Here is a 19,999-nt window from a genome sequence, read left to right as displayed (position 1 = left end):
ATAGAAACTTCAGAGAGATAACAAGTGGCAACGCAGAAGAATAGAGCATAGTTATTTTCAAAAAAGATATAATTTAAAGATCTATGTGTATGGCATAATTTTCCAAAAGTTTTAATAAATATCATTTTCCTAAAATTAATATGTAATCAGAAGGTTTCAGGGAAAAGAAGTACCATGATTTTAAATTGCTAGCGTTTCTTTACTTTTTAGTATTCATTGAATTTTATACATAAAATACTTCAAAAAATGCTTCAAGTATTTAATTTAAACTGATGACTGTATGTGAGGCTTTCAGATTTATAAGAGTGGAAGTAAACTTTCACAGAACAAAATATGTTTTCATTTTTCTAATAGAAGTTGTATAATTAAATACAGTTTATGCTAAGCAACCACAATACTATTACAAGACATTTATTTTTAGATTAAGGATAGCTGCAGAGTCTTTATTAATAAGTGAAGGTATAATTTGTATTTGTGTTATCAGAAAAACAACTCCGGTTGTCAATTTATCTGCTAGAAAAATAATTAAACGCTAAATGCAAACAGAGTAAAAAATATAAGATTCTGCTTTCAATTTGCATTAATATAGTCGTACTCCATGGTTCACTTATCAAATTATTCTTCTCTAAAGAAGCTATTTCTTTACTGTCATACATTTAATAACAACACATAATTACTATACTTTCCAGAATTTTCTGGGCTTGAATCTTCAAAGAAACCATGCAAAAGAAATAATTTGGGGGCATGCTATTGATATACTGCCTATATTTATTCACTGAACAACTTGCATTTAATTTGAATAATATTTTGGTATTTTAAAATTGTTCACAAAATTAAATGGAACAAAGAAACAAGAAATCTAGAGGACACATGTCTCAGAGTGGAATGGTTTTAATGAAAAAACAGCCTTATTAATATATTAATAGTATGCTCTGCCGTTGTTTTATCTCTTGTTTATATATAAAACTTACAAATCTTTACCACCTAAAAGATAAAGTTCCAAATCTCAACTTCTCAAAAATCTGTTAATCTTTTTCACTTCATTTCCAATAACTCATCCTTATGAACCTAAACTCCCACCGTACTGAATTCATTTCAATTCCTTCTACACATTATATACTTTGAACTTTCATTCCTTCTGCCCTTTTCATGCTATATCATCTGTACGGAAGCAAATCTCCCCTCCTTTTTTCTCTGACTTTCTAAATGCTCCATTCTCTATCATTATAGCTTGCAAACTGATCAATTATTTTCTGAGTCCTTCTTTTTATTGTACTACAAGTGTGTCAATTGTTGCCAGTAGTAACTGATGCATGTTGCTACAAGCCCTTTGCCTGCCATTTCACTCAAAGCTCTGAGTTCACCAGGGACATTAACTGCCTTCTAATTAATTGAGAACTATTTCACCAACATTCTGGCACTGCATAACATAGATTACCATCCTTCTAGCCTCTAGTAATAATTATCTTGTCACCTGTTGCTGAGTCCTGAATCCAATGGCTCATATTTTAGGGTTTTTATCATAACACACCACCACAGTTTTGGAACCAAATCTGAATTAATCTCAGTAGGTTAGGTTATGCTACAGTAACAAGCTACTCTCAAACCTGGTGACTTGTTTCGTTTTCATTCTCCATGCATGTCCACCATAGCTCAGCAACATATCTGCTGCGGGTAGTTTTCAGCATGACAGGAAAGGCTCTGTCTACAACACTGCTGATCTTGTGGCAGAATGAAAAGACAGAACATAGCACATGCTAGCTCTTAAAGCTTCTGTCTGTGCATGACAAATATTACTTGTCACATCTCATTGGCAAATAATGCAAGTCATCTTATCAAGCCTGACATTAGTGAGGCAAGTAGGTGATACCCCTTCCAGGGAGAAGCAGCAAGAATTTGTACATAATATAATCTGCCACACATAACAATTCTACTTCTAAAGCTGAAGTTTGTTTTTACATCATGTATATTCTACTATGGCGTCTTTTTCCAGACTGTCATCTCTAATCTTCCCATTTCTGCTTAAATATTGGTCACTGACTCTTTCCTCTAACTTTATTGTGAAAAATGTAGATTTTTACAATCTGACATTTTGGTTAATATTTAATGAAATTTAGAAAATTCTATGGTGTTCCATTGTTTAGGACCCCATGCTTCCATTGCCAGGTGTCTGGGTTCAACCCCTGGCCAGGGAACTAATATCTCCAAAGCCAAATGCCTGCCCCCCTCAAAAAAAGAAAAAAACTTTTAAAAATGAAATTTAACTTCCCTGGTAGGTCAGGTAGTAAAGAATCCGCCTGCAATGCAGGAGACCCCAGTTCAATTCCTGGGTCAGGGAGATCCCCTGAAGAAGGGATAGGCTACTCACTCCAGTATTCCTGGGCTTCTCTTGGGGCTCAGTTAATACAGAATCTGTCTGCAATTCTGTGGAAGACCTGGGCTCGATCCCTGGGTTGGGAAGATCCCCCGGAGGAGGACATGCAAGCTATTCCAGTATTCTTGCCTGGTGAATCCCCATAGACAGAGGTGCCTGGTGGGCTACAGTCCATGGGGAAGCAAAGAGTTGGACACGAGAAAAATTTGGCTTAAAGCTCAACATTCAGAAAACTAAGATCATGGCATCTGGTACCATCACTTCATGGGAAATAGATGGGGAAACAGTGGAAACAGTGTCAGACTTTATTTTGGGGGGCTCCAAAATCACTGCAGATGGTGATTGCGGCCATGAAATTAAAAGACGCTTACTCCTTGGAAGAAAAGTTATGACCAACCTAGACAGCATATTCAAAAGCAGAGATATTACTTTGCCAACAAAGGTCCATCTAGTCAAGGCTATGGTTTTTCCACTGGTCATGTATGGACTATGAAGAAAGCTGAGTGCAGAAGAATTGATGCTTTTGAACTGTGGTGTTGGAGAAGACTCTTGAGAGTCCCTTGGACTGCAAGGAGATCCAACCAGTCCATCCTAAAGGAGACCAGTCCTGGGTGTTCATTGGAAGGACTGATGGTGACTGAAACTCCAATACTTTGGCCACCTCATGAGAAGAGTTGACTCACTGGAAAAGACCCTGATGCTGGGAGGGATTGGGGGCAGGAGGAGAAGGGGACGACAGAGGATGAGATGGCATCACGGACTCGATGCACATGAGTTTGAGGGAACAGCTACCCACTCTTGTATTCTTGCCTGGGAAATCTCATGGACAGAGGACCCTGGCATGCTACAGTCCATAGGGTAACAAAGAGTCAGACACAACTAAGTTATTAACAAGAAGTCTCTAAAATTATCTTAATTGTTTATTTATGGTTTTGAAACCATTCACCTCAGATTGGGATTTGAGGTGCCAAGACCCATGTGCCAAGAATTGAACCCAGCCAAGACCCATAGCTTCAAACTGAGATCACACACCTGTTTTTAGGACCTAATGAAGCTCAGTCAGTCAGTCAGTTCAGTCGCTCAGTCGTGTCTGACTCTTTGCAACCCCACGGACTGCAGCATGCCAGGCCTCCCTGTCCATCACCAACTCCTGGTGTTTACTCAGACTCATGCCCATTCAATCAGTGATGCCATCCGACCATCTCATCCTCTGTCGTCCCCTTCTCCTCCCACCTTCAATCTTTCCCAGTATCAGGGTCTTTTCAAATGAATCAGCTCTTCGCATCAGGTGGCCAAAGTATTGGAGTTTCAGCTTCAACATCAGTCCTTCCAATGAACACCCAGGACTGATCTCCTTTAGGATGGACTGGTTGGATCTCCTTGCAGTCCAAGGGACTCTCAAGAGTCTTCCCCAACACCATAGTTCAAAAGCATCAATTCTTCTGTGCTCAGCTTTCTTTATAGTCCAACTCTCACATCCATATATGACTACTGGAAAAACCATAGCCTTGACTAGATGGACCTTTGTTAGCAAAGTAATGTCTCTGCTTTTGAATATGCTGTCTAAGTTGGTCATAACTTTTCTTCCATGCGTCAGCATCTTTTAATTTCCTGGCTGCAGTCATCATCTGCAGTGACTGAGATGAAGCTCAGGTTCTTGATATTTCATCACAGAAAGAATTCAATGAACGACAAAGTGGTAAGAGGTGGATTTATTTAGAGAGAAACACACTTCATAGACAGAGTTTGGGCCATCTCAGAAGGCAAGAGCAATGGCAAAATGTGATGTGGTTAGCTTCTACAGGCTGAGTAATTTCATGGGCTTGAATGGGAGGATCACTTCAACTATTTTAGGGAAAGGGTGGAGAATTCCAGGAGTTGGACTACTGCTCATTTTTTGGACTTTTATTCTCAGCCTTTGAACCATCTTGGTGCCTGTGGATGTGTCTTTCAGCTTGCTGTTGTGTTACAACCAGCGTATACTGAGGCTCAAAATCTAGTGGAAGTCCACTAGTCTGCCATCTTGGACCTATTTGATTCTAATCAATTTATGTCATGTCTTCAGGCTATACCATTCTTTTAAAGGTTGTGCCCTGCCCCCCTCCCTCCTGTTTGTCTTCCCAACCAGTATGTAAACTCCATTAGTGAGGAACAAGTTTTTCTTTCAGCTGCCATAGTTAAAACAGTGCCAGATGCAGAGTAGGTACTTAATAAAGATCTACTGAATCAATGAAAAAGATACCAGTCTTCATAAGCTTCATGTCATTTTAATAATCACCACCTCTTCTCCAGCACAATTCAAAAGCATCAATTCTCCAGAGCTCAGCCTTCTTTATGGGCCAGTTCTCTTAATCTGAATAATTGGCATCAATCCACAGAGTCAGAATGGAACCTCTGAAACTATCCTGGACTCCCTTGTCTTCCCACTTCTATGTTTGACCAATCACAAAGTCTTGGTGCTACCTCCTAAATATCTCTGCAATCTTTTCTTCATCATCACATTTCCTACACTAGTGGAAGCTCCCATTACCTAACATGGACTATTGCAATGGCCCTTTAACCATTCCCCCCCTCTTTCATGTTTTATCTCCAGTGATTCAATTTTCATAGACAAAGCAATCACTTAAAGTCACATCTTGCTTTTGCCTAACTCCCTAATGCTTTCAGCATAAAACCCATGCTGTATAAATGACCACTGGTGCAACAGATCTGATCCCCGCCCAGCCCCCCACCCCCCACCCAACTGCCTCGCTTCCTCTACTATTCAAGTTCCAACCAAACCAGACTTCCCTTCTTAAAAAGTCGCTGTAAGACCCGTGTACCCCAACGTTCATCGCAGCACTGTTTATAATAGCCAGGACATGGAAACAACCTAGATGTCCATCAGCAGATGAATGGATAAGAAAGCTGTGGTACATATACACAATGGAGTATTGTTCAGCCATTAAAAAGAATACATTTGAATCAGTTCTAATGAGGCGGATGAAACTGGAGCCTATTATACAGAGTGAAGTAAGCCAGAAAGGAAAACACCAATACAGTATCCTAATGCATATATATGGAATTTAGAAAGATGGCATCCGGTCCCATCACTTCATGGGAAATAGATGGGGAAATAGTGGAAACGGTGGAAACAGTGTCAGACTTTATTTTCTGGGGGCTCCAAAATCACTGCAGATGGTGATGGCAGCCATGAAATTAAAACATGCTTACTCCTTGGAAGAAAAGTTATGACCAACCTAGATAGCATATTCAAAAGCCAAGACATTACTTTGCCGACTAAGGTCCTCTAGTCAAGGCTATGGTTTTTCCTGTGGTCATGTATGGATGTGAGAGTCGACTGTGAAGGCTGAACGCTGAAGAATTGATGCTTTTGAACTATGGTGTTGGGGAAGAGTCTTGAGAGTCCCTTGGACGGCAAGGAGATCCAACCAGTCCATTCTGAAGGAGATCAGCATTGGGATCTCTTTGGAAGGAATGATGCTAAAGCTGAAACTCCAGTACTTTGGCCACCTCATGGGAAGAGTTGACTCATTGGAAAAGACTCTGATGCTGGGAGGGATTGGGGGCAGGAGGAGAAAGGGACAACAGAGGATGAGATGGCTGGATGGCATCACTGACTCGATGGACGTGAGTCTGAGTGAACTCCGGGAGTTGGTGATGGACAGAGAGGCCTGGCGTGCTGCGATTCATGGGGTCGCAAAGATTCGGACACGACTGAGCGACTGAACTGAACTGAATGATAACCTTGTATGCGAGACAGCAAAAGAGACATAGATGTATAGAACAGTCTTTCGGACTCTGTGGGAGACGGAGAGGGTGGGATGATTTGGGTGAATGGCATTGAAACATGTATAATATCATATATGAAACGAATCGCCAGGTTCGAATCATGATACAGGATGGTTGGGGCTGGTGCACTGGGATGACCCAGAGGGATGGTGGGGGGAGGGGAGGGGAGGGTTGGGGTTGGGGAACACGTGTACACCCGTGGCGGATTCATGTTAATGTATGGCAAAGCCAATACAATATTTTAATTAGCCTCCAATTAAAATAAATAAGTTAAAAAAAATAAAAAGTCTTTAGTTTTCGACAGTCACAACTATTACCTCTCTCTATACATCTACCTCCCTCCATTTCGTTTGGTTAACGTCTTCTCCTTCCCGTCTCCCGTTACTTTTTTGGAGGAGACTTTCTTTCCAGGTCCAATTAGTGGTGTGATCATTTGATTAATGCTTTAAGTTACATATGAGGTTGGGGTTCAGAGTGTCCTTGAATGCCTGGGAAGACTTTTGGGTTAAAAATAGTAAAAGAAAAAACAGGTAAATGAGAATTCCAGTATTGGGATACCGGAGTAACAAGACCAATAGAAACATATTTTTAGAACGCAGTTTTAGACCCGGGCAGAGAGAGGAGAGAGTGGCAATGTCGCAGAGGTCTTTGTAGCACCTTCGTAGCCAGGCTCCTCTGTCCGTGGCAATCTCCAGGCAAGAATACTGGAGTGGCTTGCCATTTCCAGCTCCAGAGAATCTTCCCGTTCCAGGGATCGAACCCGTCTTCCGCACTGGAGGCAGATTCTTTACTAGGTCTGAGCCACCAGAGAAGCCCTGAACATTTAAGCGACGACCAGGAACTGTTTCCAGATCACACTGACAAGACTACGGCCATCTGTAAGTCATTTACTAGTTTTTTAACTTCTGCCCCTCAGTGACAGTCAAGGACAGGAAGCAGCTGCAGTAGTTTTAAACCGCAGTGGCTGACCTCAGTGGCTAGAGACTCGACCTGCCCTCTAGGCGGCCGGCGCCCAGTAGCCAGAGGCGCCGCGCAGCTCCCGGAGCGGCTGTCAGGGCGGCCGGCGCGCAGCCGGCACGCGCGCCCCCAGCGTCTCGGCGAGCGGACCAGGCTCGTGGACATCTAGCTAAAGACCGGGCTCTCTGAGCTCAAAGCGCGTGCGTCCGCCTGCCCGCCCCCTCTTCAAACACGCGGTCTCCCGAGTAAGTGCCCGTGTAGTCAATCGTAGGTTCTAGTTTTGACGCAAAAAAAATTACCCATTGAAAGTATGCAAGGCATAGTAATGAGACTGTTTTGCTTTGCAGTCGAACCCTGTTGATTTGGCCAGGTTAGACCAGACGCGAGAGGTGCTGAGTCAAACAGGCATTATCCAGGACAGCTGCATCCGGGCCCTACTGCCGCAGGCCGCCCTCTGAGCCAGGGGTCCTTCAGGTAGGAGGTCCTGAGTGACTTTGGACGTCCGCTCCTCCCAGGTGCGGTGAGTGCTTAATCTCCGGCCTTGCGGCTTAGTTTTTCTCTCGGTTTGGAATCGAGGCCACTGTCGCAACCATGCTCCGCCAGATCATCGGTCAGGCCAAGAAGCATCCTAGCGTGAGTGTCTTCCCTTGTCTATCCTATGGGGGGAGGCGGCTGCGTCAGTCCCCTGGGAGCTTCCTCCTTCAGCCCCTTACGGTTCCTCGGGGCTGGACCTTGCCTCACTCTGTCTTGTTCTCCTAGTTGCCCCAGGACCTTGAGTTCTGACCTTGCACGCCTTGCATTGTGGGGTTTGGCCTGGCATGGGGGAGGTGAGGGATACTCTCTCCAAAAGAATATGTTGGAACAGTGTGGTGGGCGTGCGTCGTTTTGCAGGTCGGTGGTACCAGGAGGGATAGCTGTGCGCTGTGTGGGTTAGACAGCAGGAAAGGTCAGGTATACTGTTTGTTGTGCTGTTGAAAGCCTTGTTTTCATTGCATTGCACCACCAGGCCTTAAGGAAAACGTGAAGGTCTCTGAGTTTGGCATCCTCAGTTTCTCTTGACGTCTTGATATTTTGTGATATTTTAGGAGTGCGGAGTTTAATTGCGTTGAGTTCTTTTATATTTCACGTATTTTCCCCTTGCACATCAAGGTCCGGTGGTCCTAAAACTCAGTTACGCAATCTTTAATTTGTATTTTTAAATCGGATTGCCTAACTGTGCATTAAATGTGCTAGCAGTACGTTTCCAGAGATTATGTGTAATAGCTGTATTTAAACTAGGTGTGTTTCTATATGCTCATTCAGACTTTACTTAACATAATTTTTGTTTTTCGTAACGTCTGTATAGAAGCAAGCTTAAATAATTTGCCAGGATCTTGTGTTTCAAGCCTTGACATGCGAGAAGCTGGAATTTAATGAGAGTGATGTATGACTATTAGGTAAAAAAGATGATGTATTTTCTTAGAAAATTTAAAATTTCAGTATAACGTTTTCCACGTTAAATCAGAATTATCCTCACATCCTTTAGAAATTCTAGAAATTCCTTTTTTTTTGAATTATTGAACATAGTTAAAAGTAATCTTCCTTAAAAATGAAGTCTTTTCTTGCAGACTTTAAGACCAGATTAAAAAGGTGGTTTGAAGAGAAAGTAAGTCTAGAGTTAGAACGCAGACTAGTGGTTGCCTGGGGCTGAAGATGGGGATGCCAGTGGCAGCAGTGGCCCTGAGAGAGATTCTTGGGGTGATGGGAATGTTCTAAAATTGTATTGTGGGACAGTTGCACAACTTTATATATTGACTGGAAATCGTTGGTTGTTGAAGTTAATGAATTTTACGGCATGTAAATCCCAATAAAGCTGTTAAAATTTTTTTTAAAAATAAAAAGATGATTAGAGATTTGGGAATCAGTGTGTAGAAACTACTGTAGTCTTTTTTTGTTTACTTTTATCAGTATGTAGGTATTTGAAGATGACTGTTAATTCTCATCTATTTTGCTTTGGCTTCCAGTTGATTCCCCTCTTCATATTTATTGGAGCAGGAGGGACTGGAGCAGCACTGTATGTCATGCGCCTGGCATTGTTCAATCCCGATGTCAGGTAAGTGTTAAAAAACATTTAGAACTTTGATGGTTAACCAAACTGATTGAGGAGCCTCAATCTTTCTAGAGAGGCAGCGTCAAGTAATAGAAAGAAGCTGAAATTTGCTGTCCTAGAGTAAGTTCAGATCCCAGTTCTACTGTTGTTTTGTTTTGTTTTCTGGTTCATGAAATTATCTAGATTTCTCTGAGTTGCATTTTCTCGTTGGTTGAATAGAACTGCCAGTACCCATTTTGTAATGTTGTGATGATTGAGATCATAATAACTTTATAAAACACTTAGTCAGAGTTGCTAGTATGTTTGAGTGTTTTTTGGGGGCTGTTTTTCTACAGTAGGGAATGCTTTTTTTTAAACTAAAGTTTTCTGTGACAGGGTTAGGAACAGGGATAACTGCCCCAAGGGGCTCTCTGTGTTGTACCTTTTTCTAACTTGTTCCATGGGTTTGATTATTAGGTGTCTTTTCTCTATTTCAACTCTATAATGAAAATAACACTACTTCATCTGATAGGAAATGGAATTTGATCTATTCAAAATGATAGCTTCTGGAATATAAAACTATTTTAAATAGTATTTTGTAACTTTAATAATTATAATGTTTTATATATTTCTTCTAGTTGGGACAGAAAGAATAACCCAGAACCCTGGAACAAACTAGGTCCTAATGATCAATACAAGGTAAGCTAAAAATTGTTTCAGAATTGCTGGAAAGTGTATTTTAATAAATTTTGTCATGGAGTAGGTCTTTTTTTGAAATAGGAGATGCAAGTAAAACTCTATTATAATGAACTTTGAGAAATTACTAGATTGTTTTGTGAAAGTAAACTGGTATATTTTTCTAATAAATATCTTTTTAAGGACTTTATTCACAGGGTTTAGAGTCTGGGTGGGAAATGAAGATAATGTCTCAATTCTGCTGATTTGACTAAGGAAAAAAAGAGATAGTATGCTTAACATTTTCTCCAGTCTTGGTTAGTGTAGTGCAGTGATTCTCAGACCTCAGCATACATTGGCATCACTGGAGAGGTTGTTAAAATAGATTCTTCAACTCCACCCCCAGCAGTTCTGATTCACTTGATCTGTTGTGGAGACTGAACATTTGCATTTCTGATAAGGTTTCAGATGATATTGATGCTGTTGGTCCATAGGCCACACTAACTAATCTAGTGGCTGGTTTGGTTGGTGTTTTTTTCTTTTTGATATGGTTGACATATTTCAGGTGAGAATCAGTAGGAAGAAGTGAAAATCAGTTGAAACTTATATTTTACCATAAACTTTCTAGGTATACCTTTTTGACATCTTTCTGCAAAACTAGTTTATGAAACTACTCCAAAGAATGATTTCATGGACTGAGGCTATTTGCTTCTATTTATGTTATTGATGCATAATTGACATGTAATACTGCGTAAGTTCGAGGTGTACAGCTTGTTGGTTGGGTGCACTTATGTATTACACTATGATTACTACAGTAGTGTTAGCTAACACCTTTATCATGTCACATAATTATCACTTTTTTGTGTTGAGAATAATTAAGAGCTAGTCTCTTAGCAACTCTGAAATTTATGATACTGTTGATGATAATCACTATATTGTGCATTAAGCCTCCAGAACTTGATGAGCTACTAGTCACAAGTTTCTGCCTTTAATAAAATCTTCCCAATTTCCCCATCTTCTATCCCCTGGTAGTCACCAGTCTACTTTCTCTTTTTTACAAATTCAGACTTTTTAGATTCTGTTTAAGTGAGGTTCATACAGTATTTGTCTTTCTCTGTCTCAATTACCTCACTTAGTATAATGCCCATAAGGTCTATCCTTGTTGTTGAAAATCTAAGACCATTTATTCCTAAGATGCTATGCTTCCATGTAAAATTTTTGCATATACAAAGAAAAAAATCCCTGTAGTGTCATAAACAATGTAAATTTTTGCATATACAAAGAAAAAACCCTTGGCATGTCAAAGTTTTATTAGGATATGATTCATATACCATATGTGTGTACTAAGTCACTTCAGTTGTGTCCAACTCTTTGTGACCCAGTGGACTGTCACAGAGAGTCAAAGGGTGAGACAGAGGATGAGATGGTTGGATGGCATCACCAATTCAATGGACATGAGTTTGCGCAAGCTCCAGGAGTTGATGATGGACAGGAAAGCCTGGCGTACTACAGTCCATGGGGTTGCAAAGAGTTGGACACGATTGAGTGACTTAACTGATGGATTGTAGCCCACGAGGCTATTCTGTCCGTGGGATTCTCCATGCAAGAATACTGGAGTGAGTTGCCATGCCCTCCTCCAGGGATCTTCTCAATCCAGAGATTGAACCCTCATCTCTTATGTCTCCTGCATTGGTAGGTGGGTTCTTTACCACTGGGGCCACCTGGGAAGCCCTTCATATACCATACAGTTTACCCACTTAAAGTATATAACTTGCTGTGAATTTTCCACTATGCCAGGCTCTTTCATCAAAAGCTAGCAGTTTCTTTGAGCACTGTTAGGGAGAAGTATCCAGAGCAAGGAGTGTTTAGGACCTTTTAGCAAATATATCTCCTTATTATAGAAATAATGCTGTCATTACTGATGACAAAAGCTTTTAAAATAATTACCACCTTTTGCAGACTCCAAGCCTTCTGTTCAACCTTCTGATTATAATTGGGCTTCCAAATGTTCAACAGATTTCTCTACAAGAAACAAAAATGTACTGGTGAACCTGAAGTGAGCCATCTTAGTTTTTGTCACATTTTGCCTCAAAAAATGATACTCAAGCATCCTATTTTTTCTCTCCTGTAAATTTATGTCCATTCTGGAGAAAATTATTCCACATCCAGTAAACTTTGAAAAAGAAAATAGCAGCAACAAAAAAAACCCAGGCCTTGGTCCTCTCACCCCAAGAGCATATTGGAATCTCTGGTATGTAGGTCAGAAAACTCCCCAGGTGATTATGATAATGAAACTGATTACCAGTGTTTTAAAATATGATGTTCATGGGGTCACAAAGAATCAGACACGACTTAGTGACTGAACAGCAACAGCAAGAATATGGTAACACATGCCAGTATAAGGCCGTGTGAGCTGGAAATGGAACGTTGCTGCAGCAGAAATCTAATGTGTGTGGCATAGATTGGGCTGTGAATAGCTAGGATATTGGTATTAGAGCCTGGAAAAATGAATCATATAATGGCAAAATATCTGATAAAGTGTCCCCTGCTATAATGTGGAAAGCAGACTTTGTGCCTAAAGAGTTCATTATAAAAGATTTTGGAAACCAGGATGTTAGTAGACTATTGCTGGCTCTACTTGCCAAGAGATGAGTTTAGAAGAATTGGGACATTTGCAAGCAGAAATAGAAGGGAGCCAAGTCCAAAAACTCATGAGCTTGGCATGGATGATGTCTACTGCTCTTAAACCTAAACAGTGAGGTAAGCTAGGTTATTCTTTCTCTGTCATTCACTTCCCCTCACCTAAGAGAATTTTTTCTCTGGCCCTTTTAACATCAGGTTTGGTTATGTGACTTGCTCTGGCAAATCAAAGAAAGTGGTATCTGCCACTTCTAAACGAGCATGTGGTTCGTCCATTGTTCTTTTCCATTTCCCTCCTGAGACCGAATTGACAGTTAAGAGCTTCTCTTTCGGCCCAGATTAAAATGAAAAGAACATAGAACAGTCAGCTTAGAAAGGCAGATAATATGAATGAAAAAGAAACCTTTCTTGAAAGCTGCTATGATTTGGTGGTTATTTTTTGCTATTTCACATTCTAGCAAAAGCTAACTAATACAGACAAGAGAGGAGGCTAAGATAGCATTTTAGCATTGAAGGTCTAGCAGCATTTCTCAACTGAATAAAATACCCTGAAGCCAAGATCAGAATATGCTGTGTCTTCCCAGCTGTTGCTTCAGAAACTGCCGAGGTAGCTACCATTAAATTGAGAAAAGGATGGGGGACATGGAAGCTGAAAAATAAAGCAGATTTGAAAATTACTTTGACAGAGAACTCTGATCCTGGTACATGGAGCCGAATAAAGCAAGCATATCAGAAGTCTACTTAGTTTTGAGAAAATTAGCAAAAATACTGTAAACTTTCCACTCTGCTTGGGTGTAGGAGCTTGACCCTGCTTCTGACAACTTGATAACTTGATCCCAGTGGCTTCTTTTCTAAAGAATGAGTAAGGTTGTGATAATTAAGATAAATGATTCTGCTGATAGTGCCTGGGATCTTTTAAAACAGCCCAGTAAATATTTCTTAAAATATAACCTGCAGTTCCTTTTATAAATATTCTCTTTTAACATTTTGTTAGTATGTTACAGATGAACAGTTGGTTTCTTTCAACTCTCATTGTCTATTTCAGTTACTTCATAGGAGAATACTGTCAGAACAAAAAATACTAGTTTATGACTGATCATACTTTAATGTTTATAAGGTTTATAAATGTCTACATATGTATCTCAAGGATAAGCTTTACAACCTGGGGATTTTTTAAAAAGTCAAATAAAATTAAGAATTTTTCAATTAGAGATCAAGAAGTTAGGGTATGTTTCAAGAAATGAAGGGGTTTGAAGAAATGACACAGATTTATGAGCTTCTTGTTGAAAAAATGAAGAAAATGATGATAAATTCTGCAGTTCGGATACTTCTGGAGTTAAATAATATAGTTTTCAAGTAATTATAGCATAGCCTCTTCAGTATTCTTTGGCATAAGATTATAGCCTTATCTGGGCTTACTACGAATCCTAATGTTTCCTTAGTACGATTGTTAGAGCAGTTAAAGTATAAATCATTTTTTAAAAAATTATTGGGAGTTAGAGGCAGTTTTTAAAGAAATGATAGTAAAATATATTTCAAATTAAGTTGAATATAGACACAGTTATGAAAATTTAAAAACTTCCAAAGTACATTTAAATATATTTAAAAGCTTTTGTGCCAAAGGTGGTAAAGTATAAATTTGATTTTGATGCATTCTGGGTTAGGAAATTAAGGAAACCCCAAAGTAAAGGAGAGAGAAAAATGGAAAGAAAAGCCATCAAAGCAGGCCAGTTTGTATCTAAAAACTAACAGAAACAAACATGTAACAAAGCATTACTTTGTATTATTAGCTGATGTTTATTGCTTTGAATCTTTCCCGTCTAAATTATAGCACTTTCTGACCAAATAGGGATGATAATTGATACTCATTCTGTTGGAGATTCACTCCTATACCTAATCTAGATGAAAGGAAAAATGTAAGAATTGAAAGTATATGTCAATTATTCACCTTGAAAAGAAGAATTTTTTATAAGTTCCAACAGATCATACTGACTCTGCTTTTCTGAGGAAGACTGAATATTTTTACCTTACCAAAACCATTATTAAGGATTGGAATTTTAACATCTTTGTTTGAATGACTTTTATATTGTTAAATATTTCTAATAATTCATGTCTATAATTGTTACTATAGAAAGCTGAATAAAAATGATCTTAAACTTCTATATCATCTTTGTGTATGTGATTATCTAAAATATCTTTTTTCTTTTCCAAGTTCTACTCTGTGAATGTAGATTACAGCAAACTGAAGAAAGAAGGTCCAGACTTCTAAATGAAATATTTCACTATAAAGCTGATTAGAATGAAGGTCTTCCAGAAGCCATCCGCACAATTTTCCACTTAACCAGGAAATATTTCCCCTCTAAATGCACGAGATCATGTTGGTGTATTGTGTTGGGGTTTACACTGATGAATAAATAGTCTGAAACTTGATATGTGTCATTATTTAATGCTGAAACTCTACCCTGAACTTCATAACTTAGGATATGGGAAATTATTGGAATTTAAGGAATTTCTTGAATTTCTGTGTATTCATGTAACCTGAAAATAAGACTTTAAGCAGCTCTAATTAGACACTTTCATTTTGTGTACAGGCTGTTGTTAACACTGGGGCATATTTAAGAACTGGAATTGTAAATGAAAGGTAGATTTGGAAGATTATTCAAGCCTCTTTGGGATTGGCGAGATGAAAACATGAATTTCTGTTACTGGCTGATATTGAAGTATGTGCTGTTGTTAATACTGGTTTTTACTGTGTCATTCATTCTCTCTGCTGAAAATTTTCTAGGTTGCCAGTTGCCATGGTCTGGCTGGGGATTGTAGTTGGATCTGACTCCATCACTACTCACCAAGTGAATGGCGAAGAAGAGCTCTTGAGAACTTCTGAGTTTTGGCAGGTTTTCAAAGGCTAGGAAGTATGCTAGCAATTTTGATCCAATGAGCAGAACATTTCATTGGTGGCTAATCAAGAATTCGCCATGTCGTATTATCAGTTTTCCACATGGTATGTGTAGATCGTGACATTGTAGGAGCTTCAGGAATTTAGTGAGAAAATTTTAGATTTTAATATATAGGTCTACATTATACATATTTTGTGTTTACAAAGTAATGGTACATTTTACTTGTCAGGAACTGAATTAAATGTTCATGTGAATTATCTCAAATACTTAAAAATATTTTTTTAAACAGTTAGGAAACCAAGACCAATTAAACCAAGATTAAATTATTCAAGTTCATTCCATTAGTCAAATGTGAATCAGTTATCCCTTGGTTTTTGGGAGGTTTGTTTCAGAAACACTGATCCTCCCCGCTCCCCGCAGATACCAAAATTCACAGATGCTCAAGTTCCTTATATAAAGTGGCATAGTGCAGTCGACCCTCTGTATCCATGAAGGTGGAACACATGAATGTATTTGAACACATCTGTTTGTATTTTAACCCAGGTAGTCTTGAATGTAGAATTGACCACTTCAAGCTCCTTGTCTTTTGATAATGTTTCTCCTCAGAGTTTCTCAGCCTTGCCATTGTTGACTTTCTGAGTCAGATGTCAGATGGTTTGTTGTGGTAGGGTGGGTTTTTATTTTATATTAGCGTGGTTAGTAGTGTCCTTGTCCTCAGCCTTATATGCCAGTGACATTCTCTCTCCACACTGTAAAACTAAAAATACTTGCAGAGATTGCCAAATGTTTGGTGGACAAAATTGCCCCATTCCCACGCATGTCAGGAACCACTCTGGATGCTTTGGTACAAATCACCTCAAGGTTTAAAATTATGCAAAGATACAGGGATTTAGTTTAAATTCCTAAATAATTGAAAGACAAAAGATTTTATTAAGTATTTCCAAATAAATGCCTTACATTTCCTAGTACTAGAAAATTGTAAGTCTTTTAAGTCTCTTTAATAATCTCTTTGTGATCAGTATTTCTGGACTTGCCCACACAAAAATGTAAAATTTGGCATGAGACATGTCTTGAAGAAACTACATCCAATTATTGCTGTTAAAGACACAGAAGTGGAAATGGAAGTTGACTGTCACTTAGGACTATCAGATACAAATGCTGCCAGGAAAAATAACATGCCTTTTTTTTTTTACCCTTGAATGAATTTGTTTAGAATTATATTTTTACTGTACTGCTTATTTAAATATACAGCAGATTACTTTGTCATTTCCTCATCTTAATGAGGTCACCAGGCAAAACTGCAATTCAGGACAGATGTTGCCTTGGGTAGCATTTTTGTATATCTGAAAAATTGCCATTTTCAGAATTGACAGATGCTTCCCAGGAGGTACTTGAATCAACCCTGAATATTCATTGGGAGGACTGATGCTGAAGCTGAAGCTCCAGTACTTTGGCCATCTGATGTGAAGAGCTGACTCACTGGGAAAAAGACCCTGATGCTGGGAAATATTGAAGGCAGGAGAAGGAGATGACAGAGGACGAGATGGTTGTGTGACATCACTGTGGATATGAGTTGGAGCAAGCTCTGGGAGATGGTGAAGGACAGGGAAGCCTGGTGTGCTGCAGTCCCTGCAGTCAAGAGTCAGACACGACTTTGCAACTGAACAACAGTGTATTTGAAACAAGAAGCAAGCAAAAATTATACTGAATTTTGCTTTTTTCAAGTCTATTAACCCACTCTGATCAGGTTTTACCCTTATTAACTAAAAATGCTTCAGTTTGGGGCATCAGTGACCTCCACGTTTATAAATTTAAAAGTTAATTATCATTGCTCACTTTGACCTAACAGAGTTTACCCAACTCCTTGAAATATTCCTTCACTGTCTAGAACGACATGCTGTGCTTGTTTTTCTTTTACAGCTTTGGGTTTTCTACTCTGTTGGTGATATACTTCGGAGAAGGCAATGGCACCCCATTCCAGTACTCCTGCCTGGAAAATCCCATGAATGGAGGAGCCTGGTAGGCTGCAGTCCATGGGGTCGTGAAGAGTTGGACACGACTGAGCGACTTCACTTTCCCTTTTCACTTTCATGCATTGGAGAAGGAAATGGCAACCCACTCCAGTGTTCTTGCCTGGAGAATCCCAGGGACTGGGGAGCCTGATGGGCTGCCGTCTATGGGGTCGCACAGGGTCAGACACGACTGAAGTGACTTAGCAGCAGCAGCAGGTGATATACTTTCGTTTCCATGAGCTTTTAATATTGGAGTGCGCCAAAGAAAAACACTGGGCTTTTTCACTATCTGAACTCTTCATCCAGGTTCATGTCTTCAAGTACTGTGATTTGGCTGTTAAAAGTAATTTTTCAGACCAGGTCTTTTTTCATGTGTGTTTGTGTGTGTGTATCTCTATTCACTTGACCTCTCCATGTGGATTCTTAGAGGCATCTTTAAGATGTCTGATATGAACTTGTAAACATCTCAATTTCTGCATCCACAGTCCTCAGTCCCACTGTTCTCAATATTGTCAGTTTATAGGAACGCCATCCTTAATAGTAGTTCAGTCCAAGATCCTGAGTCTTCATTGACTTCAACACCCTGTATCTACTATATTTGAGTATGTTTACTGTACCTAAAATAATACCCAGAATCTCACTGTTTTCAGCACATAATTTCCCCACTGTCACCTTGGCCTTAAGCCATCATCTAACATGAAGTAGTAAATAACCTCTCAACTGGGTCTCCCTGTCTACAATCTGCTCTTAACAACAGCAGCCAAAGTGATCTTTAATATATTCCTTTGTTCAATATCCACCAACATTTTCCTGTTTTACTCAGTAAAAGCTAGATTGTTTTGTTGCTAAGTCGTCTCTGACTTTTGCAATCCCATGGACTGTAGCCCACCAGGCTCCTCTGTCTATGGGATTTCCCAGGCTAGAATATTAGAATGGGTTGCCATTTCTTTCTCCAGGGACTCTTCCCAACCCAGAGATCAAACCCAAGTCTCCTGAATTGCAGGTAGATTGTTTACTGCAGTAAAACTTTCTGACTACTTTTTAAATATCTTCCTCTACTAAAATGTAAGTTCTATGAGTACACGAATATTTGGCCATTTTGTTTGTTGAAATATCCTTAGCACCTGGAATGGTACCTGGCATACAGTTGGTGTTCAAGAAATATTTGTTAAGTGAATGAATGAGGGACCAATTCATCAGGTGTCGAGTGGCTAACCTTAAGTTGCTACAAGTGATTTTTGATGAAGGCAGAGAACCAGAATTAGAAATACGAAACATCTTTAGTGAAAGGGCTCTGAGCTATACTTTATGTCATCAACCCCAGTGGATAAGTTTTTAATAGGTCTTTTAAAATTTCCTGCTAAAACATCATCTTTATACTGAAAAACATCTATCCTGACATTTCAAGCTTTTTTTCTTATTTCACAACATTTTAGTTAGGATGAACCTGAATGAAGAAAAAGATAGGTACAAGCACAAATAAAACTAGATGAGTCCTCCTTTCATTAATAAAAAAAAAATTCCCAAAGTCCATATACCATATTCACCATTTCTGAAAGTTATCCATTTTCTTTCCTTCCCATTTTTCTCCTTTCCAATTATGAAAGCAATGCATGCTCAGCATAACTAAAATAATTCACAGAAAGCATTTTTTATATATCCAAGGCTTTCCTTTAGTGGTATCAGAGAATATGTTGGAATGCTACTCTGTTACCACTTTCAAAAATGCTCAAATAGGGCATGCAGGAACTTTGTTATCTGAACAAATAACGGTTACTGTAGAGCAAAACAGAACCTCTAAATTTGAAATTTAAACTTCAAGTAAAAATATACATAGAAATTATATATATATATATTTATTTATTTATTACACTTAAATGTTTCTCATTGTAGCAGCTTGTCCCTTTCCTCTAGAGTGATAGAATTCATCTTTGGAGGAAATCTCCACTTTTCTTGAGTAGGTAGAAGGTAAAAAAGACAAGAGAAAGCATTACAAGAAGGCATCTCATATCAGGATGAAAGTGATAACACCAATGGATAACATCATTGAGCCAGGGACAATATGTATTACTTCATTTACTAATTATAACATTGTAAGGCTGACATTACTCAACCCCCTCCCCCGCCAACTTTTTTAGACAAATGAAGAGAACAAGACATAAAAATATGCCCAGGGCCATATTTAACTAGGAAGTGGTATAGAGTCAAGCTTTGAATCCAGATAGTTTGACTCCATGTTCATTCCCTCAACCTGCTAGACATGTCTCATAGGGTTGTCTTTAGAATTAAATAATATATGTAAGAGGCTTGATATATCTCCTGGCAGAATAAATATTACTTAAATATTATATAATTTGTATTATAAAGACTGGAGTTCATTTCTTTCCTTCCATCAGAAATTTAATGGGAAATTTAAAAGCCATATTATAAAAAGCTTAAAGAAAAGAACTGTTCAGTAAAAGCTTATGCAACTACCAACAATCTGATCCAGTAATTTTTTATTGTAAATATCACTGATTTCAAGGTGACTCCCCTTTTATACCAGAGCTATAAGTCTAAGAAGTGTGATTTATGTTTCTCCCTA

At 38.9% G+C, this 19,999-nt stretch overlaps 1 protein-coding gene across 1 annotated transcript; it reads left to right on the top strand.

The window, feature by feature from the left end:
- The first annotated feature begins 7,619 nt into the window (after positions 1–7,619).
- Positions 7,620–14,928, top strand: NDUFA4 (NDUFA4 mitochondrial complex associated). The gene is made up of 4 exons (XM_068973263.1): positions 7,620–7,756; positions 9,127–9,215; positions 9,830–9,890; positions 14,719–14,928. Exons 1-4 carry the CDS (start codon positions 7,715–7,717, stop codon positions 14,773–14,775), a joined length of 249 nt encoding a protein of 82 aa, XP_068829364.1. The 5' UTR covers positions 7,620–7,714; the 3' UTR covers positions 14,776–14,928.
- Positions 14,929–19,999: the final 5,071 nt, after the last annotated feature.

This window comes from Capricornis sumatraensis, chromosome 5, assembly GCF_032405125.1.
Source record: "Capricornis sumatraensis isolate serow.1 chromosome 5, serow.2, whole genome shotgun sequence".
Classification (NCBI taxonomy): Eukaryota; Metazoa; Chordata; class Mammalia; order Artiodactyla; family Bovidae; genus Capricornis; species Capricornis sumatraensis.
Note: the sequence above shows the minus strand (reverse complement) of the source record. Positions and strands in the feature narration are given on the sequence as shown.